The following is a 24,733-nucleotide window of genomic DNA, read 5'->3' as shown; positions in this document are numbered from 1 at the left end:
TTATGAGGGAGATGGGAAAGGTTTGATTTCATGTAAAATGCCTTTATATCAAAATAAACTTTTTCCATTTTGAAGATTCGGAATCAAATGGAGATTAAAACAATAGAAAATTGTTTCAAAGCTGGTAAGTGTATTTCTTTTTTTTAATTTTTTTTATTTTTCACACTATAAACCACATTGATCAAGATACATACATTTTTCTTTGCAAATATATACAGTGTCATTTTCTCCCACCCCCTCCCTCTTCCCATCCCACCCTCCCTACCTCCCCTCCCATTCATTTAAAGTACAGAATCTAAGATACATTAAACCTGTCAAACAATATTTTCACTCAATAAAAATAAACAAGAAATTTCACTGAGTCAATTCTTTTCATTTCCTTCTCCTTCTGTCATTTTAGGTGGTAGATGTCCTCGGTAGGTTTTCTCTATTGTGTTTCATGTATGGCTCCCATATTTGTTCAAATATTGTAATATTATTTCTTAAATTATATGTTATTTTTTCTAGTGGAATACATTTATTCATTTCTATATACCATTGTTGTATTCTCAAGTTATCTTCTAATTTCCAGGCTGACATAATACATTTTTTTGCTACAGCTAGGGCTATCCTAACAAATCTTTTTTGTGCACCATTCAAATCAAGTCCAAATTCTTTGTTTTTTATGTTACTTAGGAGGAAGATCTCTGGGTTTTTTGGTATATTGCTTTCTGTGATTTTATTTAATATCTGGTTTAGATCTTCCCAAATTTTTTTCACTTTCTCACATGTCCAGATTGCATGAATTATTGTTCCCATTTCCTTTTTACAGCGAAAACATCTGTCAGATACTGTTGCGTCCCATTTATTTAACCTTTGAGGTGTAATGTATAGCCTGTGTGTCCAGTTATATTGTATCATACGTAACCTCATATTTATTGTATTTCTCATAGTTCCAGAGCATAAATTCTCCCATGTTTCCTTCTTTATCTTTATGTTTAAATCTTGTTCCCATTTTTGTTTCGTTTTACCATTTGTTTCCTCATTCTCCTTTTCTTGTAGTTTAATATACATGCTTGTTATAAATTTTTTGATTATCATTGTGTCTGTAATCACATATTCAAAACTACTTCCCTCTGGTAACCTCAGACTGCTTCCCAATTTGTCCTTCAAGTAGGATTTCAGTTGGTAGTATGCCAACACTGTATCATGAGTTATATTATATTTATCCTTCATTTGTTCAAAGGATAATAATTTATTTCCTGAAAAGCAATTTTCTATTCTTTTGACCCCTTTTTTCCCCCATTTTCTAAAGTAAAGGTTATCTATTGTAAAAGGGATTAGCTGATTTTGCGTCAGTATTAGTTTTGGTAATTGGTAATTTGTTTTATTCCTTTCTACATGAATCTTCTTCCAAATATTGAACAGATGATGTAATACTGGAGAATTCCTACGTTGTACCAATTTTTCATCCCATTTATATAATATGTGTTCAGGTATCTTCCCCTTCTATTTTATAAAAATTACCTTATTATTTTCTTTAACTCCTTGAAAAATTTCTCTGTCAAGTGTATTGGCAATGCCTGAAATAGATATTGTATCCTTGGGAAAATGTTCATTTTAATACAGTTTATCCTTCCTATTAGTGTTAGTGGTAAGTCTTTCCAATGCTCTAAGTCATCCTGTAATTTTTTCATCAGTGGATAATAATTGAGTTTATATAGATGGCCGAGATTTTTATTTATTTGTATACCTAGGTATCGTATTGCTTGCATTTGACATCTGAATGGTGATTCTTTGCTAAATTTTGAGAAATCCGCATTATTCATTGGCATTGCTTCACTTTTATTTGCATTAATCTTGTAACCCGACACTTCTCCATATTCCTTCAATTTCTTATGTAATTCTTTCATTGATATTTTTGGTTCTGTTAAGTATACTATAACGTCATCTACAAATAAACTGATTTTATATTCCTTGTCTTTTATTTTTATCCCTTTTATTTTATTTTCTGTTCTTATCAATTCTGCTAGTGGTTCTATAGCTAACGCGAACAATAAGGGCGATAGTGGGCATCACTGCCGTGTTGACCTGCTTAAGTTAAATTGCTTTGATACATATCCATTTACTGTCACTTTCGCCAATGGCCCCTTATATAATGCTTTAATCCAATTAATATATTTCTCTGGTAAACTGAATTTTTGTAGTACTTTGAATAAATAATTCCATTCTACTCTGTCAAAAGCCTTCTCTGCGTCTAAAGCAACCGCTACTGTTGGAGCTTTATTTCCTTCTACAGCATGAATTAAGTTAATAAATTTACAAATATTGTCTGTTGTTCGTCTTTTTTTAATAAATCCAGTTTGGTCTAGATTTACTATTTTTGGTACACAGTCGGCTAATCTGTTTGCTAATAGTTTAGCTATTATATTATAATCTGTGTTAAGTAAAGATATTGGTCTATATGACACTGGTGCGAGTGGATCTTTCCCTGTCTTTGGTATTACTGTAATTATTGCTGTTTTGCATGTATCTGGTAAGCTTTGTGTATTATCAATCTGGTTGATTACTTCCAGGAGGGGAGGAATTAATAAATCTTTAAATGTTTTATAGAATTCTATTGGGAATCCATCCTCTCCTGATGTTTTATTATTTGGTAGTTTTTTTATTATCTCTTGTATTTCTACTATTTCAAATGGTTCTGTTAATTTATTTTGTTCCTCTATTTCTAATTTTGGTAGTTCAATTTTGTTAAAAATACATCTATCTTGTCTTCTTTCCCTTCGTTTTCAGTTTGGTTTAATTGTTCGTCAAATTCTCTGAAGTTTTCATTAATCTCCGTTGGATTACATGTGATTTGTTTGTCTTTTTTCCTTGATGCCAATACCATTCTCTTAGTTTTTCTGTCTTAAGCTGCCATGCTCGAATTTTGTGCGTTTTTTCCCCTAGTTCATAATATTTCTGTTTTGTCTTCATTATGTTCTTCTCCACCTTATATGTTTGTAGTGTTTCATATTTTATTTTTTTATCTGCCAATTCTCTTTTAGTTGTGTCTTCCTTCATTGCTAATTCTTTTTCTATATTTGCTATTTCCCTTTCCAACTGCTCTGTTTCCTGATTGTAGTCCTTCTTCATCTTTGTTACATAACTTATTATTTGCCCTCTGATGAATGCTTTCATTGCGTCCCATAGTTTCAACTTATCTTTCACTGATTCCGTATTTATTTCAAAGTACATTTTAATTTGTCTTTCAATGAATTCTCTAAAATCCTGCCTTTTAAGTAGCATGGAGTTTAATCTCCAACTATACATTCTTGGAGGGATGTCCTCTAACTCTATTGTCAATATCAGGGGTGAGTGGTCCGATAATATTCTAGCTTTATATTCTGTTTTTCTAACTCTGTCTTGCATGCAAGCTGATAACAGGAATAGGTCTATTCTTGAGTATGTTTTATGTCTACCCGAATAATATAAAAAATCCTTTTCCTTTGGGTGTTGTTTCCTCCATATATCCAAAAGTTGCATTTCTTGCATCGATTTAATTGTAAATTTGGTTACTTTGTTCTTTCTGTTAATTTTTTTCCCAGTTTTATCCATGTTTAAATCCAAATTAAGGTTGAAATCCCCTCCTATTAGTATGTGTCTGCTATCTTCAAAAAAATATCTTGCATAAATTTTTGATCTTCTTCGTTAGGTGAATATACATTGAGTAAATTCCAAAACTCCGAATATATCTGACATTTTATCATTACATATCTCCCTGCTGGATCTATTATTTCCTCTTCTATTTTAATTGGTACATTTTTACTGATTAATATAGCTACTCCTCTAGCTTTTGAATTATATGATGCTGCTGTTACATGTTCTACCCAATCTCTCTTTAATTTCTTGTGCTCCATTTCAGTTAAATGTGATTCTTGCCCGAATGCTATATCAATTTTTTCTATTTTTAGTAAATTTAGCAGTTTCTTCCTTTTGATTTGGTTATGTTTTCTGTTAATATTTAATGTCATATAGTTCAAAGTAGCCATTTCATACTTTGTTTATCTTTCCTTTCCGTTTCCTCATCATCACCTTTCCTTCTTATCCATTTCTGCTTTCTTTTTTTGAACACTTTATAACACAACATTTCTAAAACATCAAACTTTTCCCTTATTCTCCTATCTAAAATTTATTTAACCTCACTAACCCCTCCCTTTCTTGAGTTGCCCTTTATCCCTTGTCAGGAAACCACATCTCCCCTCTCCATTTGGATTTGCGAATTCACTCGCAAGCGTCAACTGATTTTGCAGTGACCGAAACTCCTCCCCGCCCACCCCCCCCAAGAAAAGATTTTAATTTTCATATATAACAAAGGTCATTCTCTTAATTCCCTCCTTACTTCCTCTCTTCCCTTTCTTTCCCTTATTAATTCTTATCTATACTCTATATATTTTCCTTTAAACACGGATACACTCATGTACACACATATATACATACACACATACATATAGTTCGTGGTCATTTTTGCTCTCGTTACATGTCTTCATCTCTCTGTCTGTTTTGTAGTTGTTCTGCAAATTTTCGTGCTTCCTCCTGATCCGAGAATAGTCTGTTTTGCTGCCATAGAATGATTATTTTAAGTACCGCTGGGTACTTTAGCATAAATTTATATCCTTTTTTCCATAGGATCACTTTTGCTGTATTAAACTCCTTTCTCTTCTTCAGGAGTTCAAAACTTATGTCTGGATAGAAAAAAAATTTTTGACCTTTGTATTCCAGTGGCTTTTTGTCTTCTCTTATTTTCTTCATTGCTTTCTCCAATATATTTTCTCTTGTTGTATATCTTAAGAATTTTACTGAAATGGATCTTGATTTTTGTTGTGGCTGTGGTTTCAGGGCTAATGTTCTATGTGCCCTTTCTATTTCCATTTCTTCCTGTAATTCTGGGCTTCCTAGGACCCTGGGGATCCAATCTTTTATAAATTCTCTCATATTCTTGCCTTCTTCATCTTCCTTAAGGCCCACTATCTTTATATTATTTCTTCTATTATAATTTTCCATTATATCTATCTTCTGAGCTAACAGCTCTTGTGTCTCTTTAACTTTTTTATTAGATTCTTCTAATTTCTCTTTTAAGTCCTCTACTTCCATTTCTACGGCAGTTTCTCGTTCTTCCTCCTTGTCCACTCTTTTTCCTATATCTAACATGACCATCTCTAATCTATTCATTTTTGTAGTCCCGAGCTTGGGACTTCGACTGACCTGAGGGAGCAGGCTTCTCTCTCCACAGCGGGCCTCCTCGGACAGGTAAGACCTTCACCTTCTTCTTCCGACGTTCTTTCTTCTTCTCTTCTTCCCGTTGCTTTCGACTTTTCTTTCTTCGCTGCCATTTTCTTCTCACCTTTACTTTCACTTTATTTTAATTTTTATGTTTGTGCCTTTGTGTTTTCTGTGTTTTTTTTAAACTTTTCCGGAGAGGGCTGGAGTTCCCCGACCAGCCACTACTCCATCACGTGACTCCTTCTGCTGGTAAATGTATTTCAATGAATTTAGAAAAATTTTAATGTTCTGAGTGATACCTTTTTTTGTTACTACCAGGTTAAGGTTTTTTTAATTGATAAATTGTGTCAAATTTTAAGATAATCCATAAAGAGTGAATGAGAATTACTGATTACTAAGGGGGGATAGAAATCAATTAATTTCTGAAATGTATAAATCACTTCAAAGAAAAGCTCCCAAGTTAGGTATTCATACATCAAGATGAAGAGGGAAACTGGTTTAGATAGACTGATAGATGAGAATGATTGGAAGAAGCTCACTATGATGAAAATGATCAAAGTAAGATAGAGATGGGTAAAATATAATTCTCTACATCAATTATACTTAACCCCTCCAAAATTAAAATGATTTAATTCAACATTATGCTGTGGATGTGGCTAAGAAATAGGTTAATTTTTCCATTCCACTTGGCAATGCTCTGAGGTTAAAACTTTTTGCGTAGAGGTGAAAATATTTTTGGAAAAAAATATTCAAGGTAAAACTCCCGCTTGACCTGATTTTATTTTTGTTGGATAATGTTAAAATGATTATTCTTAAATTAAGATTAACTGCATATCAAATTGAATTTCTACAATTAGTTTTAGGCATTTCTAGGAAGTGTGTAGCCATTGGAAAGTGGATATAGGTTTAGGAATTCAGAGATTTCATGCTGAGTTATGATCTTGGATTCTACTTGAAGAAAATAACATCATTTACTCAATAAATAACATTGTGAAAATATGCAGTATGTATTTACAATACATTGGTTTGAAGGTTTCGAACTCTCAGGAACTCGTCCCAGTCATGATTTCTCAGCTCCACGGTAGTTGATTTGACAATTTCCTTTACGGGTTAGGGGTAGTTGGAGGGGGGAGGGAGGAGGAATTTGGGATATATGCATAAGCGGCCACAAGTACAGCTGGCCAAAGGGTGTGCCTGACCAGACAAATTCACATAACAGTGGTTTACCGCACTGTAGTCGTCCTTTCTTGGTTTGTCCTTCCAAAATGCAATCCTCACACTTGTCTGCATTAAATCCCATCAGCTATCGTTCAGACCAGTTTGCCAGCTGGTCCAGATCCCTCTGCAAACTTTGAAAACCTTCCTCCCTGTCCATAATCTTAGTGTCATCTTCAAACTTGCTGATCCAATTCACCACATGATCATCCAGATCATTGATATCGATGACTAACAATGATGACCCACTGGTCACTGGCCTCCAATCTGAGAAGCATTGTCCACCACTGCACTCTGGCATCTCCCGTCCAGCTGTTGTCAAAACCAGTTAACTACTTCACCATGAATACCCAGCAACTGAACCTTCCTGATTAATTTCCCATTCAGGACCTTGTCAAAGGCCTTACTAACATCCATGTAGACAATATCCACAGCCTTTCCTTTGACAACTTTCCTGGTAACCTCCTCGAAGAGTTCTATCAGACTGGTTCAACATGACGGATCATGCACAAAGCCACATTGACTATCCCCAATCTGTCCCTGGTATCCAAGTAATTGTATATTCAATTTCTTAGCAGACCTTCCAATAATTTACCTACAACTGACATCAGGCTCACCAGCCTATCCTTTCTAGGGTTACTTTTGGAGCCTTTTTTAAACAACATGAGCACCTCACCCGGGGCTCAGGACATTTTAAATATTTCTGCCAGAGCCTCTGCAATTTCTACACCAGCCTCCCTCAAGGTCGGAGGGAATATTTCATCAGGCAAACTTGCTGATCCAATTTACCACATTATCACCCAGCTCAATGTACTTCTGACAGGAGCACAATCGAGAGCATCCCATCTGGCTGCATCATTGCATGGGACAGTAGCAGCAAGGCATCGCACCAGAAGTCTACACCAGTGGTGGGGAGGTGTTGGGGAGATAGGTGGCAGGTGTTTGGAGGTTCACTGTGACTTGTTGTCTGTGACAGAATCAGAACCTATTGTCAGGAACAATCAGGTGTCCTGGTACTAGAGCAGGGGGAATGGGAGTTCACCACCAGGACAAATGGAATTGTCAAATACAGTGATTTTTATTATTCATTATTAATAACATGATACTTCTTATTTCCACCTAAACTTAACCACACTATGTGCAAATGTGTGTGTGTATGTATGAGCGTGTATGTGCATGTGGGTGTATGTTTGTGTGTGCATGTGCATGTGCGTGCACATGTGTGGGTTGATTCGAGAGGACATTTGAATGTTCAGTCTCAGAAAGCTTTTGTGTTGAAACTCAGAGTCTTTACTGCTGTTCAAAAGTCATTTTGGAGTAAATGTGAGGCATCAGATTTCTTTGAATTGTTGCTTAATGAAGTATATTGAAGCATCCGACCTCTTTAAAACTCACAACTTTCTTTTGTAGAATTGTTTTTGGAGCAATGTTTCTTCATACGAACCATTTTCTATCTCTCACATGGAGATCTTGTAATCTGTGTTCCACGCAATGAATCTGTCCTTTTTTTCAATGAGTCAGTGATGTGGCTATTTTTTTTCCAAAAAATGGTTATGTTTGAAATGTAAGATCAATTTTTGTTTCTTCTTTAAAAGTGACAAATTCCATGGATACTATGAAGCCACCCTCTTTGTGTGTATGTGAGTGTGTGTGTGTGTGTGTGTGTGTGTGTGTGTGTGTGTGTGTGTGTGTGTGTGTGTGTGTGTGTGTGTGTGTGTGTGTGTGTGTGTGTGGGTTAAAACCCAAACCATTGAGGTTTAAGCTTGATTCGAGAGGTGATTTGAAAGTTCAGCCTCAGAAAGCTCGTGTTGAAACTCAGTCTTTACTGTTGTTCAAAACCACAAGACACGGCATAATTGATTTTGTTTCATCTCTCCAAAGCATAAATCATGGCAGATGGTCTCCTGCCTGTTCCTTCAAAGCCACTTCAAATCGGGGGAGTCACGTGATGGAGTAGTGGCCGGTCGGGGAACTCCAGCCCTCTCCAGAAAAGTTAAAAAAAGATAGAGAAAAAACAAAGGCACAAACTTAAAAACCAAAACAAAGTGAAAGTAAAAGTGTGAAGACAATGGCAGCGAAGAAAGAAAAACCAAAAACAACGGGAAGAAAAGAAGAAGGAAAGACGTCGGAAGAAGGTGAAGGCCTTACCTGTCCAAAGAGGCCCGCCGCGGAGAGAGAGGCCTGCTCCCACAGGTCAGTGGAGGTCCCGGGCTCGGGACTACAAAAATGGCTTGCAGAGCCGAGTAAAAGTGCGCAACCGCGCATGCGGGAGGAGTCACGCATGCGCGGATGCGCATGAAAAAAAACACACTGACGGGAGGGGGGAATAGCTGCGGAGTCGATCTCTGCGGAGTCAATCCAGAGGAAGAAGAAGAAGAAGAACAGAAAGAAGTGGAAGAAGAAGAGAAAGGCAAGACAATGGATGTATTTTTTTTAAAGAATATATGGAATCAGTGAAAGAATGGCAATTACAAGAATTTGGTTAGATAAAAAGAAGAATTAAGAATGCAGAAGAAAGAATGAATAAAATGGAAGTGGCCATATCAGAATTGGCAAAAAGAGTGGAAAATATGGAAAAACGAGAAACATTTGTAGATATGGAAGGAAAAGACTTAAAAGAGAAATTAGAAGAATCTAATAAAAAATCTAAAGAAGCACAGGAGCTGTTAGCTCAGAAGATAGATATGATAGAAAACTATAATAGAAGAAATAATATAAAGATAGTGGGCCTTAAGGAAGATGAAGAAGGCAAGAATATGAGAGAATTTATAAAAGATTGGATCCCCAGGGTCCTGGGAAGACCAGAATTACAGGAAGAAATGGAAATAGAGAGGGCACATAGTACTTTAGCCCCGAAACCACAACCGCAGCAAAAACCAAGATCCATTTTAGTAAAATTCTTAAGATATACAACAAGAGAAAATATATTGGAGAAAGCAATGAAGAAAGTAAGAGAGGACAAAAAGCCACTGGAATATAAAGGTCAAAAAAATTTTTTCTATCCAGACATAAGTTTTGAACTCCTGAAGAAGAGGAAGGAGTTCAATACAACGAAAACGATCTTATGGAAAAAAGGATATAAATTTATGTTAAGGTACCCAGCGGTACTTAAAATAATTATTCCAGGGCAACAAAACAGACTATTCTCGGATCCAGAGGAAGCAAGGAAATTTGCAGAACAACTACAAAACAAGCAGAGAGATGAAGACATGTAATAAGAGTAAAAATGACCACGATCTATATGTATGTGTGTAAAGGGGTATATGTGTGTATATATATAGTGTGCATACATGAATGTATCCGTATTTAGAGGAAAATATATAGAGTGTAGACAAGAATTAATAAGGGAGGGAAATGGAATAGAGGGAATAAGGAGGGAATTAAAAGAGTGACCTTTGTTACATATGAAAATTGAAATCTTTTCTGGGGGGGCTGGGTGGGGAGGAGTTATGGTCACTGCAAAATCAGCTGACGTTTGCGAGTGAATTCGCAAATCCAAATGGAGAGGGGAGATGTGGTTGTCCGACAAGGGATAAAGGACAACTCAGGAGGAGGAGGGGAGATTGGGGTTAAAGAAGTTTTAAATAGGAGAATAGGGAAAATGTTTGATGTTTTAGAAATGTTGTCTTATAAAGTGTTCAAAACAAGAAAGCAGAAATGGATAAGAAGGAAAGGTAATGATGGAGAAACGGAAAGGGAAGATAAACAAAGTATAAAATGGCTACGCTGAACTATATGACTTTAAATATTAACGGAATACATAACCAAATCAAAAGGAAGAAACTGCTAAATTTACTGAAAAAAGAAAAATTGATATAACATTCGTACAAGAAACACATTTAACTGAATTGGAGCACAAGAAATTAAAGAGAGATTGGGTAGGACACGTAACAGCAGCGTCGTATAATTGAAAAGCAAGAGGGGTAGCTATATTAATTAGTAAAAATGTGCCAATTAAAATAGAAGAGGAAATAATAGATCCAGCAGGGAGATATGTAATGATAAAATGTCAGATATATTTGGAGTTTTGGAATCTACTCAATGTATATTCACCTAACGAAGAAGATCAAAAGTTTATGCAAGATATTTTTTTGAAGATAGCAGATACGCAAGGGAACATATTAATAGGAGGGGATTTCAACCTGAATTTGGATTCAAATATGGACAAAACTGGGAAAAAAATTAACAGAAAGAACAAAGTAACCAAATTTATAATTAAATCGATGGAAGAAATGAAACTTTTGGATATATGGAGGAAACAACACCCAAAGGAAAAGGAATATTCATATTACTCGGCTAGACATAAAACATACTCAAGAATAGACCTATTTTTGTTATCAGCTTGTATGCAAGATAGAGTAAGAAAAACAGAATATAAAGCTAGAATATTATCGAACCATTCACCCTTAATATTGACAATAAAGTTAGAGGACATTCCTCCAAGAATGAATAGATGGAGATTAAACTCCATGTTACTCAAAAGGCAGGATTTTAGAGAATTCATTGAAAGACAAATTAAAATGTATTTTGAAATAAACACGGAATCAGTGAAAGATAAGTTTATACTATGGGATGCAATGAAAGCGTTCATTAGAGGGCAAATAATAAGTTATGTAACCAAGATGAAGAAGGACTATAATCAGGAAACAGAGCAGTTGGAAAGGGAAATAGTAAATATAGAAAAAGAATTAGCAATGAAGGAAGATACAACTAAAAGAAGAGAATTGGCAGATAAAAAAATAAAATATGAAACACCACAAACATATAAGGTGGAGAAGAATATAATGCAGACAAAACAGAAATATTATGAACTAGGGGAAAAAACGCACAAAATTCTAGCATAGCAGCTTAAGACAGAATAAGCTAAGAAAATGGTATTGGCATCAAGGAAAAAAGACAAACAAATCACATATAATCCAAAGGAGATCAAGGAAAACTTTAGAGAATTCCATGAACAATTATACCAAACTGAAAACGAAGGGAAAGAAGGGAAAATAGTTGAATTTCTAACTAAAATTGAACTACCAAAACTACAAATAGAGGAACAAAATAAATTAACAGAACCATTTGGAATAGTAGAAATACAAGAGATAATAAAAAAATTACCAAATAATAAAACACCAGGAGAGGATGGATTCCCAATAGAATTCTATAAAACATTTAAAGATTTATTAATTCCTCCCCTCCTGGAAGTAATCAACCAGATTGATAAAACACAATGCTTACCAGATTCATGTAAAACAGCAATAATTACAGTAATACTAAAGCAAGGGAAAGATCCACTCGCACCAGCGTCATATAGACCAATATCTTTACTTAACACAGACTATAAGATAATAGCTAAACTATTAGCAAACAGATTAGCAGAGTATGTACTTAAAATGGTAAATCTAGACCAAACTGGATTTATTAAAAAAAGACGCACCACAGACAATATTTGTAAATTTATTAACTTAATTCATGCAGTAGAAGGGAGTAAAGCGCCAACAGTAGCAGTTGCTTTAGATGCAGAGAAGGCCTTTGACAGAGTAGAATGGAATTATTTATTCAAAGTATTGCAAAAATTCAGTTTACCAGAGAAGTATATTAATTGGATTAAAGCATTATATAAGGGACCATTGACGAAAGTGACAGTAAATGGATATATATCAAAACAATTTAACTTAAGCAGGTCAACACGGCAGGGATGCCCACTATCACCCTTATTGTTCGCGTTAGCTATAGAACCACTAGCAGAATTGATAAGAACAGAAAATAATATAAAAGGGTTAAAAAAAAAGACAAGGAATATAAAATCAGTTTATTTGCGGATGATGTTATAGTATACTTAACAGAACCAGAACTATCAATAAAAGAATTATATAAGAAATTGAAGGAATATGGAGAAGTGTCGGGTTACAAGATTAACGTAAATAAAAGTGAAGCAATGCCTATGAATAATGCGGATTTCTCAAAATTTAAGAAGGAATCACCATTCAGATGGCAAATGCAAGCAATAAGATACCTAGGTATACAAATAAATAAAAACCTCGGCCAACTATATAAACTCAATTATTATCCACTAATGAAAAAATTACAGGACAATTTAGAGCATTGGAAAGATTTACCACTAACACTAATAGGAAGGATAAACTGTATTAAAATGAACATTTTTCCAAGGATATTATACCTATTTCAGGCATTGCCAATACACCTGACAGGGAAATTCTTCAAGGAGTTAAAGAAAATAATAAGGAAATTTTTATGGAGAGGGGGGAAACCGAGGATAGCACTAGATAAATTAACAGAATGGTATAAACAAGGAGGCTTACAACTGCCAAACTTTAAAAATTATTATAGAGTCGCACAATTAAGAAACCTATCAGATTTTTATCAAACAAGGGAAAAGCCAGATTGGACTAGATTAGAATTAGATAAAATAGGGGAAAAGATACCTGAACACATATTATATAAATGGGATGAAAAATTGGTACAATATAGAAGTTCTCCAGTATTACATCATCGACTCAATATTTGGAAGAAGATTCATGTAGAAAGAAATAAAACAAGTTATCAATTACCAAAACTAATATTGACGCAAAACAAGTTACTCCCTTTTACAATAGATAACCTTTTCTTTAGAGAATGGGAGAAAAAAGGGATCAAAAGAATAGAAAATTGTTTTTCAGGAAATAGATTATTATCCTTTGAACAAATGAAAGATAAATACAATATAACTCAAGATAAAGTGCTGGCATATTACCAATTGAGATCCTACTTGAAGGACAAATTAGGAAGCAGTCTGAGTTTACCAGAGGGAAGTAACTTTGAATATGTGATTACAGATACAATGATAATCAAAAGATTTATAACAAATATGTATATTAAACTGCAAGAAAAGGAGAATGAGGAAACAAATGGTAAAACTAAACAAAAATGGGAACAAGATTTAAATATAAAGATAAAAAAGGAAACATGGGAGAAGTTATGTTCTGGAACCATGAGAAATACAATAAATACGAGGTTACGTATGATACAATATAACTGGATACACAGGCTATACATTACACCTCAAAAGTTAAATAAATGGGACCCAACAGTATCGGATAGATGTTTTCAATGTAAAAAAGAAATGGGAACAACAATTCATGCAATCTGGACATGTGAGAAAGTATAAAAATTTTGGGAAGATCTAAACCAAATATTAAATAAAATTACAGAAAACAATATACCAAAGAATCCAGAGATCTTCCTCCTAAGTAACATAAAAAACAAAGAATTTGGAATTGATTTGGAGGATGCACAAAAAAGATTTGTTAAGATAGCTCTAGCCGTAGCAAAAAAATGTATTATGTCAGCCTGGAAATTAGAAGATAACTTGAGAATACAACAATGGTATATAGAAATGAATAAATTTATTCCATTAGAAAAAATAACATATAGTTTAAGAAATAATATTGAAATATTTGAACAAATATGGGAGCCTTACATGAAACACAATAGCGAAAACCTACCGGGGACATTCACTACCTAAATTAACGAAAGGAGAAGGAAATGAAAAGAATTGACTCAGTGGAATTTCTTGTTTATTTTTATTGAATGACAACATTGTTTGACTGGTTTAATGTATCCTAGATTTTGAACTTTAAATGGACGGGAGGGGGGAGGTAGGGAGGGTGGGATGGGAGGAGGGGGGGGGGGAGAAAATGGCACTGTATATATTTGAAAAGGAAAAAGTATGTATCATGGTTAATATGGTTTATGGTGTGAAAAATGAAAAATAAAAAATAAAAAAATAAAAAAGCCACTTCACATCCATGTTCTAAAAGCATCTGACCTCATCTCCATCCAAAATTGTGTGGACATGACTCCAGATAGTCTGCGCCAGTCACTCAAGAAGACTGGGCTTGTTTAAACAGCTGCCAGCAGAATGCTGTGTGTACACACAAATGCTTGGAAGCAAACACCCATTGTTCTTGAACTTGGAGCCACATCAGGTTTTACAGCTCTGTTTTTCAAGACACACCGACTCCGAAAATTACCTCTCTCTCTCTCTCTTTCTCTCTCTGTGAGTGCAACCCTGTGAGTCTCTCTGTGACCCTGTTTCAGCCCACCATTCCCTCGCTAAAAATACATGTATGATTCTATAACTTGACTTTTAAGTTCAATAGATCTCATTCCCACAGAAGAAATTTTGAGCTTCTTAAATATCAACATTTTAAACAGCAATCATCCATTTATCTAGTGGAGTTTACATTCTTCAACAATATCATATAAAGAAACATTGCAGAAACAAATTGTAAATTCAACATCTGGAGAGGAAATCAGCAATGACAGTATCCTTGCCTTTTATATGGGTTATCATTAAATCATATTCTTGTAAAACTAAATTCCAATTTAAGATTCATTTTACTCAAAAATACGAATGGGTTATGATTAGTGTCGACAGTAATCAGTCCCATAGCATTACAAATGTAAACCTGGAAATGTTGAAAAGCCCATGCAAGGGACAGTGATTCTTTTCCAATAGAAGAATAACTCTTTTGATGTTGATTGACTTTCTTAGATACATAAACCACTGGATGTTCAATATGATCACAATAATCCTTTGGTAACAAAGCAGCTCCTGTCGCTTCATCACCACCATCAGCACTTTACAACAGTCATTCAACATCACGACAAGTTATTGGTGTTATTTAGACGTGTCTGGAAACAGGTTCCTGCATTTTACTAGCTGCTTCATTCATTCCTTTCTCTTCATTCTATATTTTTCAGGCCCCCCCATCACAACTCTTGAGCCATAAGCAAAAACACATTCTTTGCTGCCCCTTTAAATTGGCAAAGATTGGCACTGTTGAAAGTTATCAAAACCCATTGCTGCTGCTTTTCCGCAAACACAAGCCTTTTCATTGGCTTTCAAAAAAAATTCAACCAAATATATTGAAAATTTGTCAGTCAATTAGTTCCAAACATGTCAAATCACGAATGAGCCCCCAATTATGTTATATACCAGAGCAGCATCAGTGGGAACTAACCAGAGACCAATGGAATTTTCAAAAACAATGATTTTTTTATGATTAATAACTAATAACATGATAGTTCTTATTTCACTTTGAATTTAACCTCACTATGCGCAAATGCATGCATGTTTGTGTGTGCGTGTGTGTCTGTCTGTCTGTGTGCGAGTTGCCATCTTGCAGGCATTCACTGTTGCCAACGGGGAGGTTGGAGGTGTGTCTGTTGGGGAGTCTGCATCAACTCTCCTTTGGTCTATGGAGGAGCAGTGGGATGATGCGGAGGGTCGGCACTCAAGTGGAAGTACCAGATCCTGAAGTACCCACCCCATCGGGAGTTGGTGGAGGGGATAATGTTTAGTGTGGATGTCAGGGGTGGTGGGCTGCCATTAGGCCCACTCCTGCTGGAGCAAAGAGCCTATGTAGGTAGTTCATCTGAGAGTCATCCAGCGGGGTGGGGGTGAGTGGTAATGCTTGATCGGCGTGTGCTGGAGTTTGGGCACAGATCCAGCAGTCTGATTTGTTTGTGGTGGTGGTGAAATTGTAGGCAATGTGAAGAAACATGTTTGTCAGTGTGACATTGCCAATGGTTGCTGTGAGCAGCAGGGGTAGATGCAGGACTTGCATGTTTCTGTAGGGTGAAAGAAACAAGAGACGGGGGAAGGTGGAGGCGGGGGGGGGAAGGTTGGGGAGGGGGGGAAACTCATTGTCTCCAAGTGAGATGATGAATTTGGAGACAGGAGAGGTTGGTCTGGCCTGGAATTGTGTCCCAGCAGGTGTCTCCAGGACCGCATGTGGCAATCTCCCCCTTTTGTGGGGGGACCTAATGACTGTTGTATCCATGCTCTCCCTGAGTCCTTGGTCTTGGGGAGGGGGGAATTGGTGGGCTCTGGGGAGTGTGAGAGGTGGCGAGACATGGGGTGTCTCCTTGGCCAGTGGGCATGCGTTTAAATGGTCCACAGCCTATTGCAACATGTTCAGCCATCCTCTCAGTGTGTGGGAGGGTGTCAGAGTGCAGATACTCTCCTTGAGCAAGCCGTTCATTCTCTCAGCCAACCCCGATGCCTGTGGGTGGGAGGTTATGTGGATTAGCCATGAGATCCCCCCTCAGCAGCCCATTACTGGTCTTTGGACCCCGTGAAGTGTGAGCCCTGATCGGATTGCACCTCCCATGGGACTCTGTAGATGGTGGGGAGGTGCTGCAATCCTTTAATGGTGTTATTTTGGTCAGCTTCCCACATGGTACTGCCACTGATACACCAGAACATGTGTCCACATGTTAGGATATACTGCTTACTGCTTTTTATTTTGGCGTGGGAGTGGTCTGATATAGTTGATCTGCCATATGTGACCTGCTCCCGTGCCACATCGAATGTGACCTATCAGCCCTGTTGGCCACCCCCTTGGCTTTACCCACTGACAGACGGGGCAGTCGACCAGAACTGTTCTGCTCATCGTCATGTGCTGTCAGCCCCTAAGTGGCCGCTTTTGCGGTGTGACCATGTGGCCAGTGCCCCATTGTCGGTGTCTGGTGGGGAGGTGGAGGTAGTGCATATTTGTGCGGCCTGGTCCACGGCCGCGTTGTGCACTGCCTCCTCTGTGGTGTTGCGGCTATTTGCATCTACGTGATGTACTGTGATGTTCCTGTGGGTAGCTTGGTCCCAGATCAGTTGCCAGTGATGCTGTCCCCAAAAGGGGCATCCGTGGATTTTCCACTCCATCGGGCTGTCCACATTGCCATGCTGTTGACCACTGCCTATGAATTGGCGTAGATGTGGATGGAGGATGAAGGGCTCAGTGCCTGTTTGGTGCTCAGTGGCTAGGAGGGCCAGGTAGCAGGGCAAGTAGCTGGCGCTCAAACAGGCTGCAGCTTCAGGCAGGGACTTTGTCCAGAAGCCCAACGGGACTCTGCGACCCCGGAGCTTCTGCCAGAGGCACCATTCGGCAGTGGTCTCCCTCACTGAAACCTGCATTTCAAAAAAATATCTGCCTGCCTGGGAGCGAGGAGCAATGCTTGTTCCACAGCCTGTTGCACTGTATGAAAGCAGCCTGTTGTTCGGGACCCCATTGGAAAGTGGCTTTGTTTTGTGAGACCCTGTAGTGGTCTCAGGGTCATGGTGAGGTGGGGTATATGTTGTCACCATAGCCCAGGAGACCCACAAAGCTCTGGCTACTAGTTTTACTGGGGGAGGGGAGGGGGGACTGCAGAGTTTAAAATTTTCTTCCTGGCCGATTCTAGCATCTACCTGTGTCCCAGGTGCCATTGAATTTCCAGGAAATGGGCTTCATGGAAGGGCCCCTGAATCTTGTGCCTATTAATGGCCCACCCCCCATCTCTCAGGAAATGCACTGGCATCTGAAGAGCATTGGAGACAATGGTCTCAGACGGCCCCTGGATGAGGATGAGGATGTCATCGATATAATGAGCAATCGACACCTCGGGGGAGAGTCAATTGACTGCAGATTAAGGGCGATTAGGCTGTGGAGGTGGTCCCGAGGGAGTCGACAGAAGGTACATTGTTGTTCGTACTGTCTGTAGCTCGAAAATGTGTAGCAAGTACATGGAAAGATAACATAGTGATTAATATAATGCGGTGGCAGAATGAGTTGAAGGCTTGTATTGTTATGGAAAAATTTACATATAATCTGCATGACAATTATTTTTGTTTGTTAATAAGTGGTTACCATATTTGGAATATATGCATTTAGATGTATTTTGATTTATTATATATTCTTAGTTTCTGTTTATCTATTTTTGGCTCTCCTTAAGAGAGCTGGCTGATGGGGTGGGAGGGTGGGTGGGGATTTAATTTTTTTTTCTTTTTTTTATATATACTCATATAAAATTCTCTTAATGGAATATATTCTGTATTACTACTAATGATCTTTCAAATAAATAAAGTTTAAAAAAAAGAAGGTGCATCGCTGTCCATCCCAGGGCTTCTGTCTCCCTGTCCTTTTGCTCAGAGAGAGACTGCACCTTGTCCACCAGCTGCTTGGTGATCCCTACCTGGCGTCTCAGCAGTGATGCCAGCAGCCAGTAGGCTCCCTGACTGCCTCTTGCCTCGGGAAACCCCGACTCCTTAAGGAAGGCATGTGGTGGCCCATTCACTTGCCACGAGGGTCTAGCTGGTTGGACCAGTTCACAGGCTTACTGAAGTCAGCCAGCAAGGGTCAGCTGAGGTGATTCACCTGGGCCAATGGGGTGAAGGTCAGGGTTGGGTCTGGGCAGGCTGCCTGGACTGCAGCACCTGGTGATTTAGGTGGGCCCATTGCAAGGGTCACCTTGATGGCTTGGGGTGAGTCTGACCTTGATTGGCAGGTAGTGTGTCCTCCAAACAGAAGTGCAGCAGGGCCACCAGGTGTTGGACACTGCCTCTCCATCACATATACGCACACACACAAACACACTCATACAATCACTCTTTTTCGCTCTTTCTTCACCCACCTGCACCGTTCTGACCCCTCAGACTCTCCTGTGTCTGTTCCAGACCCTCACATCCTCCAGAATACTGTCCCAGGTGCTCACACGCCCACCTGCATGGATCTGGAAACTTAAAAACCCACTGGAATTGTCCACGACCCTCTCCACTTCCCTGGGACTGTTCTGGAGCCCAACATACCAATCTGCATGGTTCTGGCCCCTCAGAGACCCACCTGCACCGTCAGGGACCCTGAAACACCTATCTGCACGGTTCTGGCCCCTCAAAGACCCACCTCCACTGTCAGGAACCCTGAAACACCTATCTGCACGGTTCTGGTCCCTCAGAGACCCACCTGCACTATCAGGAACCCTGAAGCACCTATCTGCATGGTTCTGGCCCCTCAAAGACTCACCTGCACCATCATGGACCCTCAAATGTCCACCTACTCTGTCCCAGCCCCTTGCACCCTCCCCAGGACCATCCCTGCCCCTCGCCCTCTCTGCAGGACCATCCCTGCCCCTCGCCCTCTCTGCAGGACCATCCCAGCTGAGGCTGCGCCTCAGGAACTCAGCGACTGGCCGCTCCAGCAGCTTCTCCAGCACCCAGACCACAACCCAAGTGGCCTCCACTTCCCCATATGTCCCCACCAACAGGCATGCCAGGTCGAGTGAGTTGGCTCCCTCCAGCCGGGCCCGTGGGATTCCCGACCCAGCACTGAATGGCCCGTCGGACAGATCCTCCTTAGCTGCCGTAGCTGTACAGCATCCAGACAGCTCAGGGCGTCGGAGAGGCAGCAGTGGAGCAGGATATTGCAGAGGGGAGGACTGGATCACCCCAGGGCTGCACTCTACTCTCTTTACACTGCGCACTCGATACAATGATGAGACCTCGGTCATGAGTTGTAGAAAGGAAGGCAATGAGTCAGCAGACTGAAGGGCAATGGGAAACGTGACCAAATGGTGCACCAGTAACAACCTCACACCAAGGACGGCAGGGAGAAACAGACTTATACGATGCAGTGATTAATGGCGTCGGACTGCGAGTTGCTTTGAAAGTGAAGGTTCCAGAATAAGGGGTGTCAACTTCCTGTTTTACTTCCAGTGGGCCTTGTGTGTAGCTTCAAGACCATGTTGTGTGTCGCCGAGGGGAAAAAAAACCAGAGGAAGGAAATGAGCCTCTGTATATATATTTAGATAGCTTTGCTGTCCCAATGTTTTGAGCTCTCAAAGCAGAAATGATCGCTATTGAGGAATTGTGGTTGATCACGTGTGACTGCACTCGACTGTACCGAATGTCTCGCCTCCAACCCTTTAACCAACCCATAAGGCCTCAGTGAAGGCCCGAGGCTCCTCGCTCCATCCCAGCCATAATTTCACTTTTATCCCAGTTAATTTTATAACCATGTTCTTTTCATCTCCTATTCAATGAATGCTAAGAATTTTCAGGATCTGTTATACAAATCAAAACATCACCAGCAAATGAATTAATCAGAATTAATTAATCAGAAATTTCCTTAATATTAAAATCTTGTCTTATTAATTGTGCTAAAGGTTCGCTTGCTAAAATAAATAAAACTGGGGACAAAGGACATCCTTGTCTAGTCGATTTAGTTAATGAAAAGGCACAAGGTATTTGTCCATGTCTCACCACTTTAGCGGAAAGGCTTTTATATAAAGTTTTAATCCAGCTAATAAACACCAATCCAAATCCAATTTTTTTTTAAATTAAAAACTCTATTCTAATCTATTTCTAATTCTAATCACTTTTTCAGCATCTAGTGATAAATCAGATTTCATCTCGGAAACTAATTAACAGCAATGTTATCTGCAGAATATCAGTTTTTAACAAATCCAGATTGAGCTAAATGAATTAAATTAATTAAATATTAACCTATTTGCTAAAACTTTATAATCGTCATTTAATAATGAAATTGGTCTATACGATTCAACCTTTAACAAATCTTTGTATTCTTAGGTATTACTGTTATAATTGCATTAGAAAAAGACACCAATAAAGAATGGACTTTCTTTGCCTGTTTCAATACCTCCATTAATGGGGGTATTAACAAATCTTTACATTTCTTATAAAATTCAGATGGAAAATGATCTTCACCTGGAGACAGATCATTAGTGACTTCTTTAACTGTAAATGGGGAATCTAAATCTTGGCATTTTAAAGAAAGATAACCTTCAGTTAAGAAACTATTAATATTCTCTTCAGCATTATTAAATTGAGATGTATATAATTTAACATAAAATTCTCTAAAAGAATCATTTATACCTTGAGGTTTATAATTTTTGAATTTCTTTTAATAGCATTAATTGTTCTTGAAGCTTGTTTTGTCTTCAATTGCCAGGCCAACACATTGTGAGCTCTCTCCCCCAATTCATAATATTTCTGTGGAATGTAATTTTCAATTGGTTAATACCTCTTCTTTATGTGCCCGTCACTCTATCCCTAGGGCTCACATGTCCAAAGTCAAACAATCTTGTTTTGATGCGGATGCATCTCCTTGTTGTGATAAATGGGGATGTTTCGTGAATTCATATGTTCCGGATGTGTTGGGAGTCTTGAGAAATATTGGACCAAAGTATTTCAAACTTTCTCTGTACTTTTTACAGTTACAGTAAATCCTTAACAGCTTTATTCGATACTGGTGGAGAGAGTGGTAGAATATCAACAACATCTGACTTTATTTCTTTCCTGGCTTGGCGGGCAGAGTTGTCCAGATGGAGGGGAGTGACCCCAACTAACCCTGCTTAATTGCTATGTGATGTCACGTCGTGTTTAAACTGAGAGAAGATGAGCTGCTCGATTTCTGATTTGAATGTAAAATTTCACACACAGTGAGGACCCTTTTTGAGTTCCTTTTATAATGGTTGATTTGTCACAAAGGTAGAAATGTTGTCTTGGGAGGTGATTTATCACTGAAAAGAATTCTGAATTCCTCTTTTTTGGCCAATCAGTTTCTTTCTTGGTTGTGGGTTTAGATTTTCCTTTTATGTAAAATAAAAATAAAATTTTAGATAGATGAAGACAAGTGTGAGATGTTGCATTTGGATAGATAAACTAAGAAAGGACGTCCACGGTGAATGGTCGGGTACTGAGGAGTGCGGAAGAACAGAGGGATCTGGGAATACAGAGACATTGTTCCCTGAAAGTGACGTCGCAGGTGGACAGGGTTGTAAAGAGAGCTTTTGGCACATTGGGCTTCATAAAACAAAGTATTGAGGACAGGAGCTGGGATGTTATAGTGAGGTTGTACAAGACATTGGTGAGGCCACATTTGGAAAATTGTGTGCAGTTTTGGTCACCGAACTACAGGAAAGATCTCAATAAGATAGAATGATGCAGAGAAGATTTACTAAGATGTTGCCCAGACTTCAGGAACTGAGTTACAGGGAAAAGTTAAACAGGTGAGGACTTTATTCCCTGGAGCGTAGAAGAATGAGGGGAGATTTGATCGAGGTGTTTAAAATGATGAGGGGGACAAAGTAAATGTAGGTCGGCTTTTCCCACTGAAGGGAGGTGAGTCATGAACCAGAGGATACGGGTTAAGGGTGAAAGGGAGAGGTTTACGGGGAACTTCTTCACACAGAGAGCGGTGGGGGTGTGGAATGAACTGAGGTGGTGAATGGGGGCTCAATTTTAACATTAAAGAGGAATTTTGGACAGGTACATGGATGGGAGGGGAATGAACTGGGTGCAGGTGAGTGGGACCAGGTAGAATAAATAGTTTGGCACAGTCTAGATGGGCCAAAGGGCCCAAACCTGTGCTGTCGTGTTCTATGGTCCTGTCAAAGTGTGCAGGACGTTGAGGCATGGATGAAAACCACCAGGTCCCTCCGTTCCTCCACTTAGAAAGATGAGGAAGAACTGCTTCTCCCATAGAGAAATGTATCTGAGGAATTCTCCGTTCGGAGAGGCTGCAACTCGGGGTGGGGGTGGGGGAAGAGGGCAACGAGCAGGGGAAGGGATCAAGGTTTCAGATGGGATGCTATTGAGAGGGGAAAGGCAAGATTGATGGGCTGAATAGACTCCTATTCTGATCACCCACAAAATGGAGGCATCCTCAGTATATTCATTGGGATTTCAGGAAGTAGAGGGAGCGAGTGGCCTTCAAAACCTTCTGTACAAAACAGTGCTGTTTTTTTGAGGAGATCCAGAGCAAACAAAATATTACGAAAGTCTTCATTTAATATAATAAATAAACATTTAAAATTGTAAAATACTAACTCCTGTCAAAAAAAAATCCTAGATTAGGGTCTAAATTCCCTCTATTTCTCCTGGGGTGGGACACAGAGTGAAGCTCCCTTTTCCCCGTCACTTCACACACTCCCAGGGTAGGACACAGAGTGAAACTCCCTCTCCCCCCCATCCCATCACACACTCCCAGGGTGGGACGCAGAGTGAAGCTCCCTCTTCCCCCCCCCATCATTTCACACACTCCTGGGGTGTGACACAGAGTGAGACTCCCTCTCCCCCTGTCCTGTCACACACTTCTGGGGTGAGACACAGAGTGAAGCTCCCTCTATTGCATCTCAGAGGTGAAGAGGGGACAGTGTTTTTGACCACCCCATAAGGGGTGAGGGGAGAGAGACTTTGGAAATCCACCCCATTGAAAGAAGAGGGTCCCACATGGTGTTACGGTGAATTGGAACATCCGAAAGGGTGACGTCTAATTCCAGGGAGCTGGGAATGTCCGTTTCTAAGTCCACAGACCGACATTGTGGAATAAATCTCAAACAACTTGGGACAAAACCTTTCAGGCACACGGAGATGAGAACAGGAACGTCTTGTAAACCTGGCGAGAGAAAGGAATTTAAGTCGGTTCAAAAACAAGATGTAAATCTCTCCCCAACCCCTCACCAAAAACCCGGCAGCCCTGTCACTGCTGTAAACCCGGGAGAGCAGGGAGCAGTGATGCTGCACTGCCCCGCAGGATCCAACTGCCTGGCATAGAGTTGGCTCCGAACAGGTGTTTAACGACCTGTTTGAAGACATGACGGCGTCTTTCAGATGAAATCTGGCCACCGCTGAGATCCGTGCCTGTGATCAGCAGGGAGTGGGGGTCAGGGGGAGGGGTTGCAGACTAAAGGGGGAGCACACAGGTGAGGATTTGCGTGGGTGGGATAGTGTGGGAGAAGGGTAGAATGGCCACTTCCTTCCTTACCTGCATTGGACACAAGATGGCAGAGTTGGCAAAGGGACCAGAGGAGGTTACAGAGACAGGGAGGGGTTTCGGGGTCTGGAGGGGGTTACAGAGACAGGGAGGGGTGTAGGATGTTTAAGATACGGCGACCAGTCACCCACCACCCCCCCACACTCCACTCTTCTCCGGGACTGACACCCACCCTCAATCGGAGCCAAGCATCTGTTGATTCGCCGAGTCCCCGGTTCCGATCTCTTGCACGGGTTCTGCGGGAGAGAAGGGGAGATGTTGACAGATGTTTTGGATAGAGGGCTTCCCTCTGACATTGGTGGGAGACAGTTCGGTGGAGAGACTCCCTCGGTCACGGGACGGGAGGAGGGGGTATGGCTGGGTGGGGAGATCACACTCACTTGCCACTGTGGATGTGTGGAGGAATCGGGTTCTGTACCAGGCAATTCCAATCGGCAAAGAGACAACTAACACAACAACGACAATGAGCCAGGTCCACAGAGGAAAGGCTCGGACCTTCTCCGGCTGCGGGGTGGCGGCCACATCTGTTTGGAGAAAGCAAAGCTTTCAAAAAAACAATTCCAAATACTCCCTCCTTTCTCAACTGACCAGGGCCTCTCCATTCCTCTCTCTCGGGGATATCTGTACATTACCGGTATCTCTTCATCCCCCTCTCTCAGTGGGATAGCTGTACACTG

General features: G+C 39.6%; 1 protein-coding gene across 4 annotated transcripts in view; it reads right to left on the bottom strand.

The window, feature by feature from the left end:
* Window positions 1-21,161: 21,161 nt before the first annotated feature.
* LOC138750743 (uncharacterized) overlaps window positions 21,162-24,733 on the bottom strand; it is a 72,430-nt gene continuing 68,858 nt past the window's right edge. Inside the window, exons 4-7 of one of the 4 annotated variants that reach the window (XM_069912856.1) lie at window positions 24,437-24,580; window positions 24,229-24,292; window positions 23,637-23,678; window positions 21,162-21,271 (exon numbers count right to left, since the gene is read on the bottom strand). In XM_069912856.1, the coding sequence (XP_069768957.1) occupies window positions 24,231-24,292; window positions 24,437-24,580 (206 nt within the window). In that variant the 3' untranslated portion in view covers window positions 21,162-21,271; window positions 23,637-23,678; window positions 24,229-24,230. The other 3 variants (XM_069912857.1, XM_069912858.1, XM_069912859.1) reach the window with 3 other exon arrangements.

The sequence above is a fragment of the Narcine bancroftii genome, unplaced genomic scaffold (genome assembly GCF_036971445.1).
Source record: "Narcine bancroftii isolate sNarBan1 unplaced genomic scaffold, sNarBan1.hap1 Scaffold_248, whole genome shotgun sequence".
Taxonomy (NCBI): Eukaryota; Metazoa; Chordata; class Chondrichthyes; order Torpediniformes; family Narcinidae; genus Narcine; species Narcine bancroftii.
The sequence above is the reverse complement of the archived record's forward strand: the minus strand, read 5'-3'. Positions and strand labels throughout refer to the sequence as shown.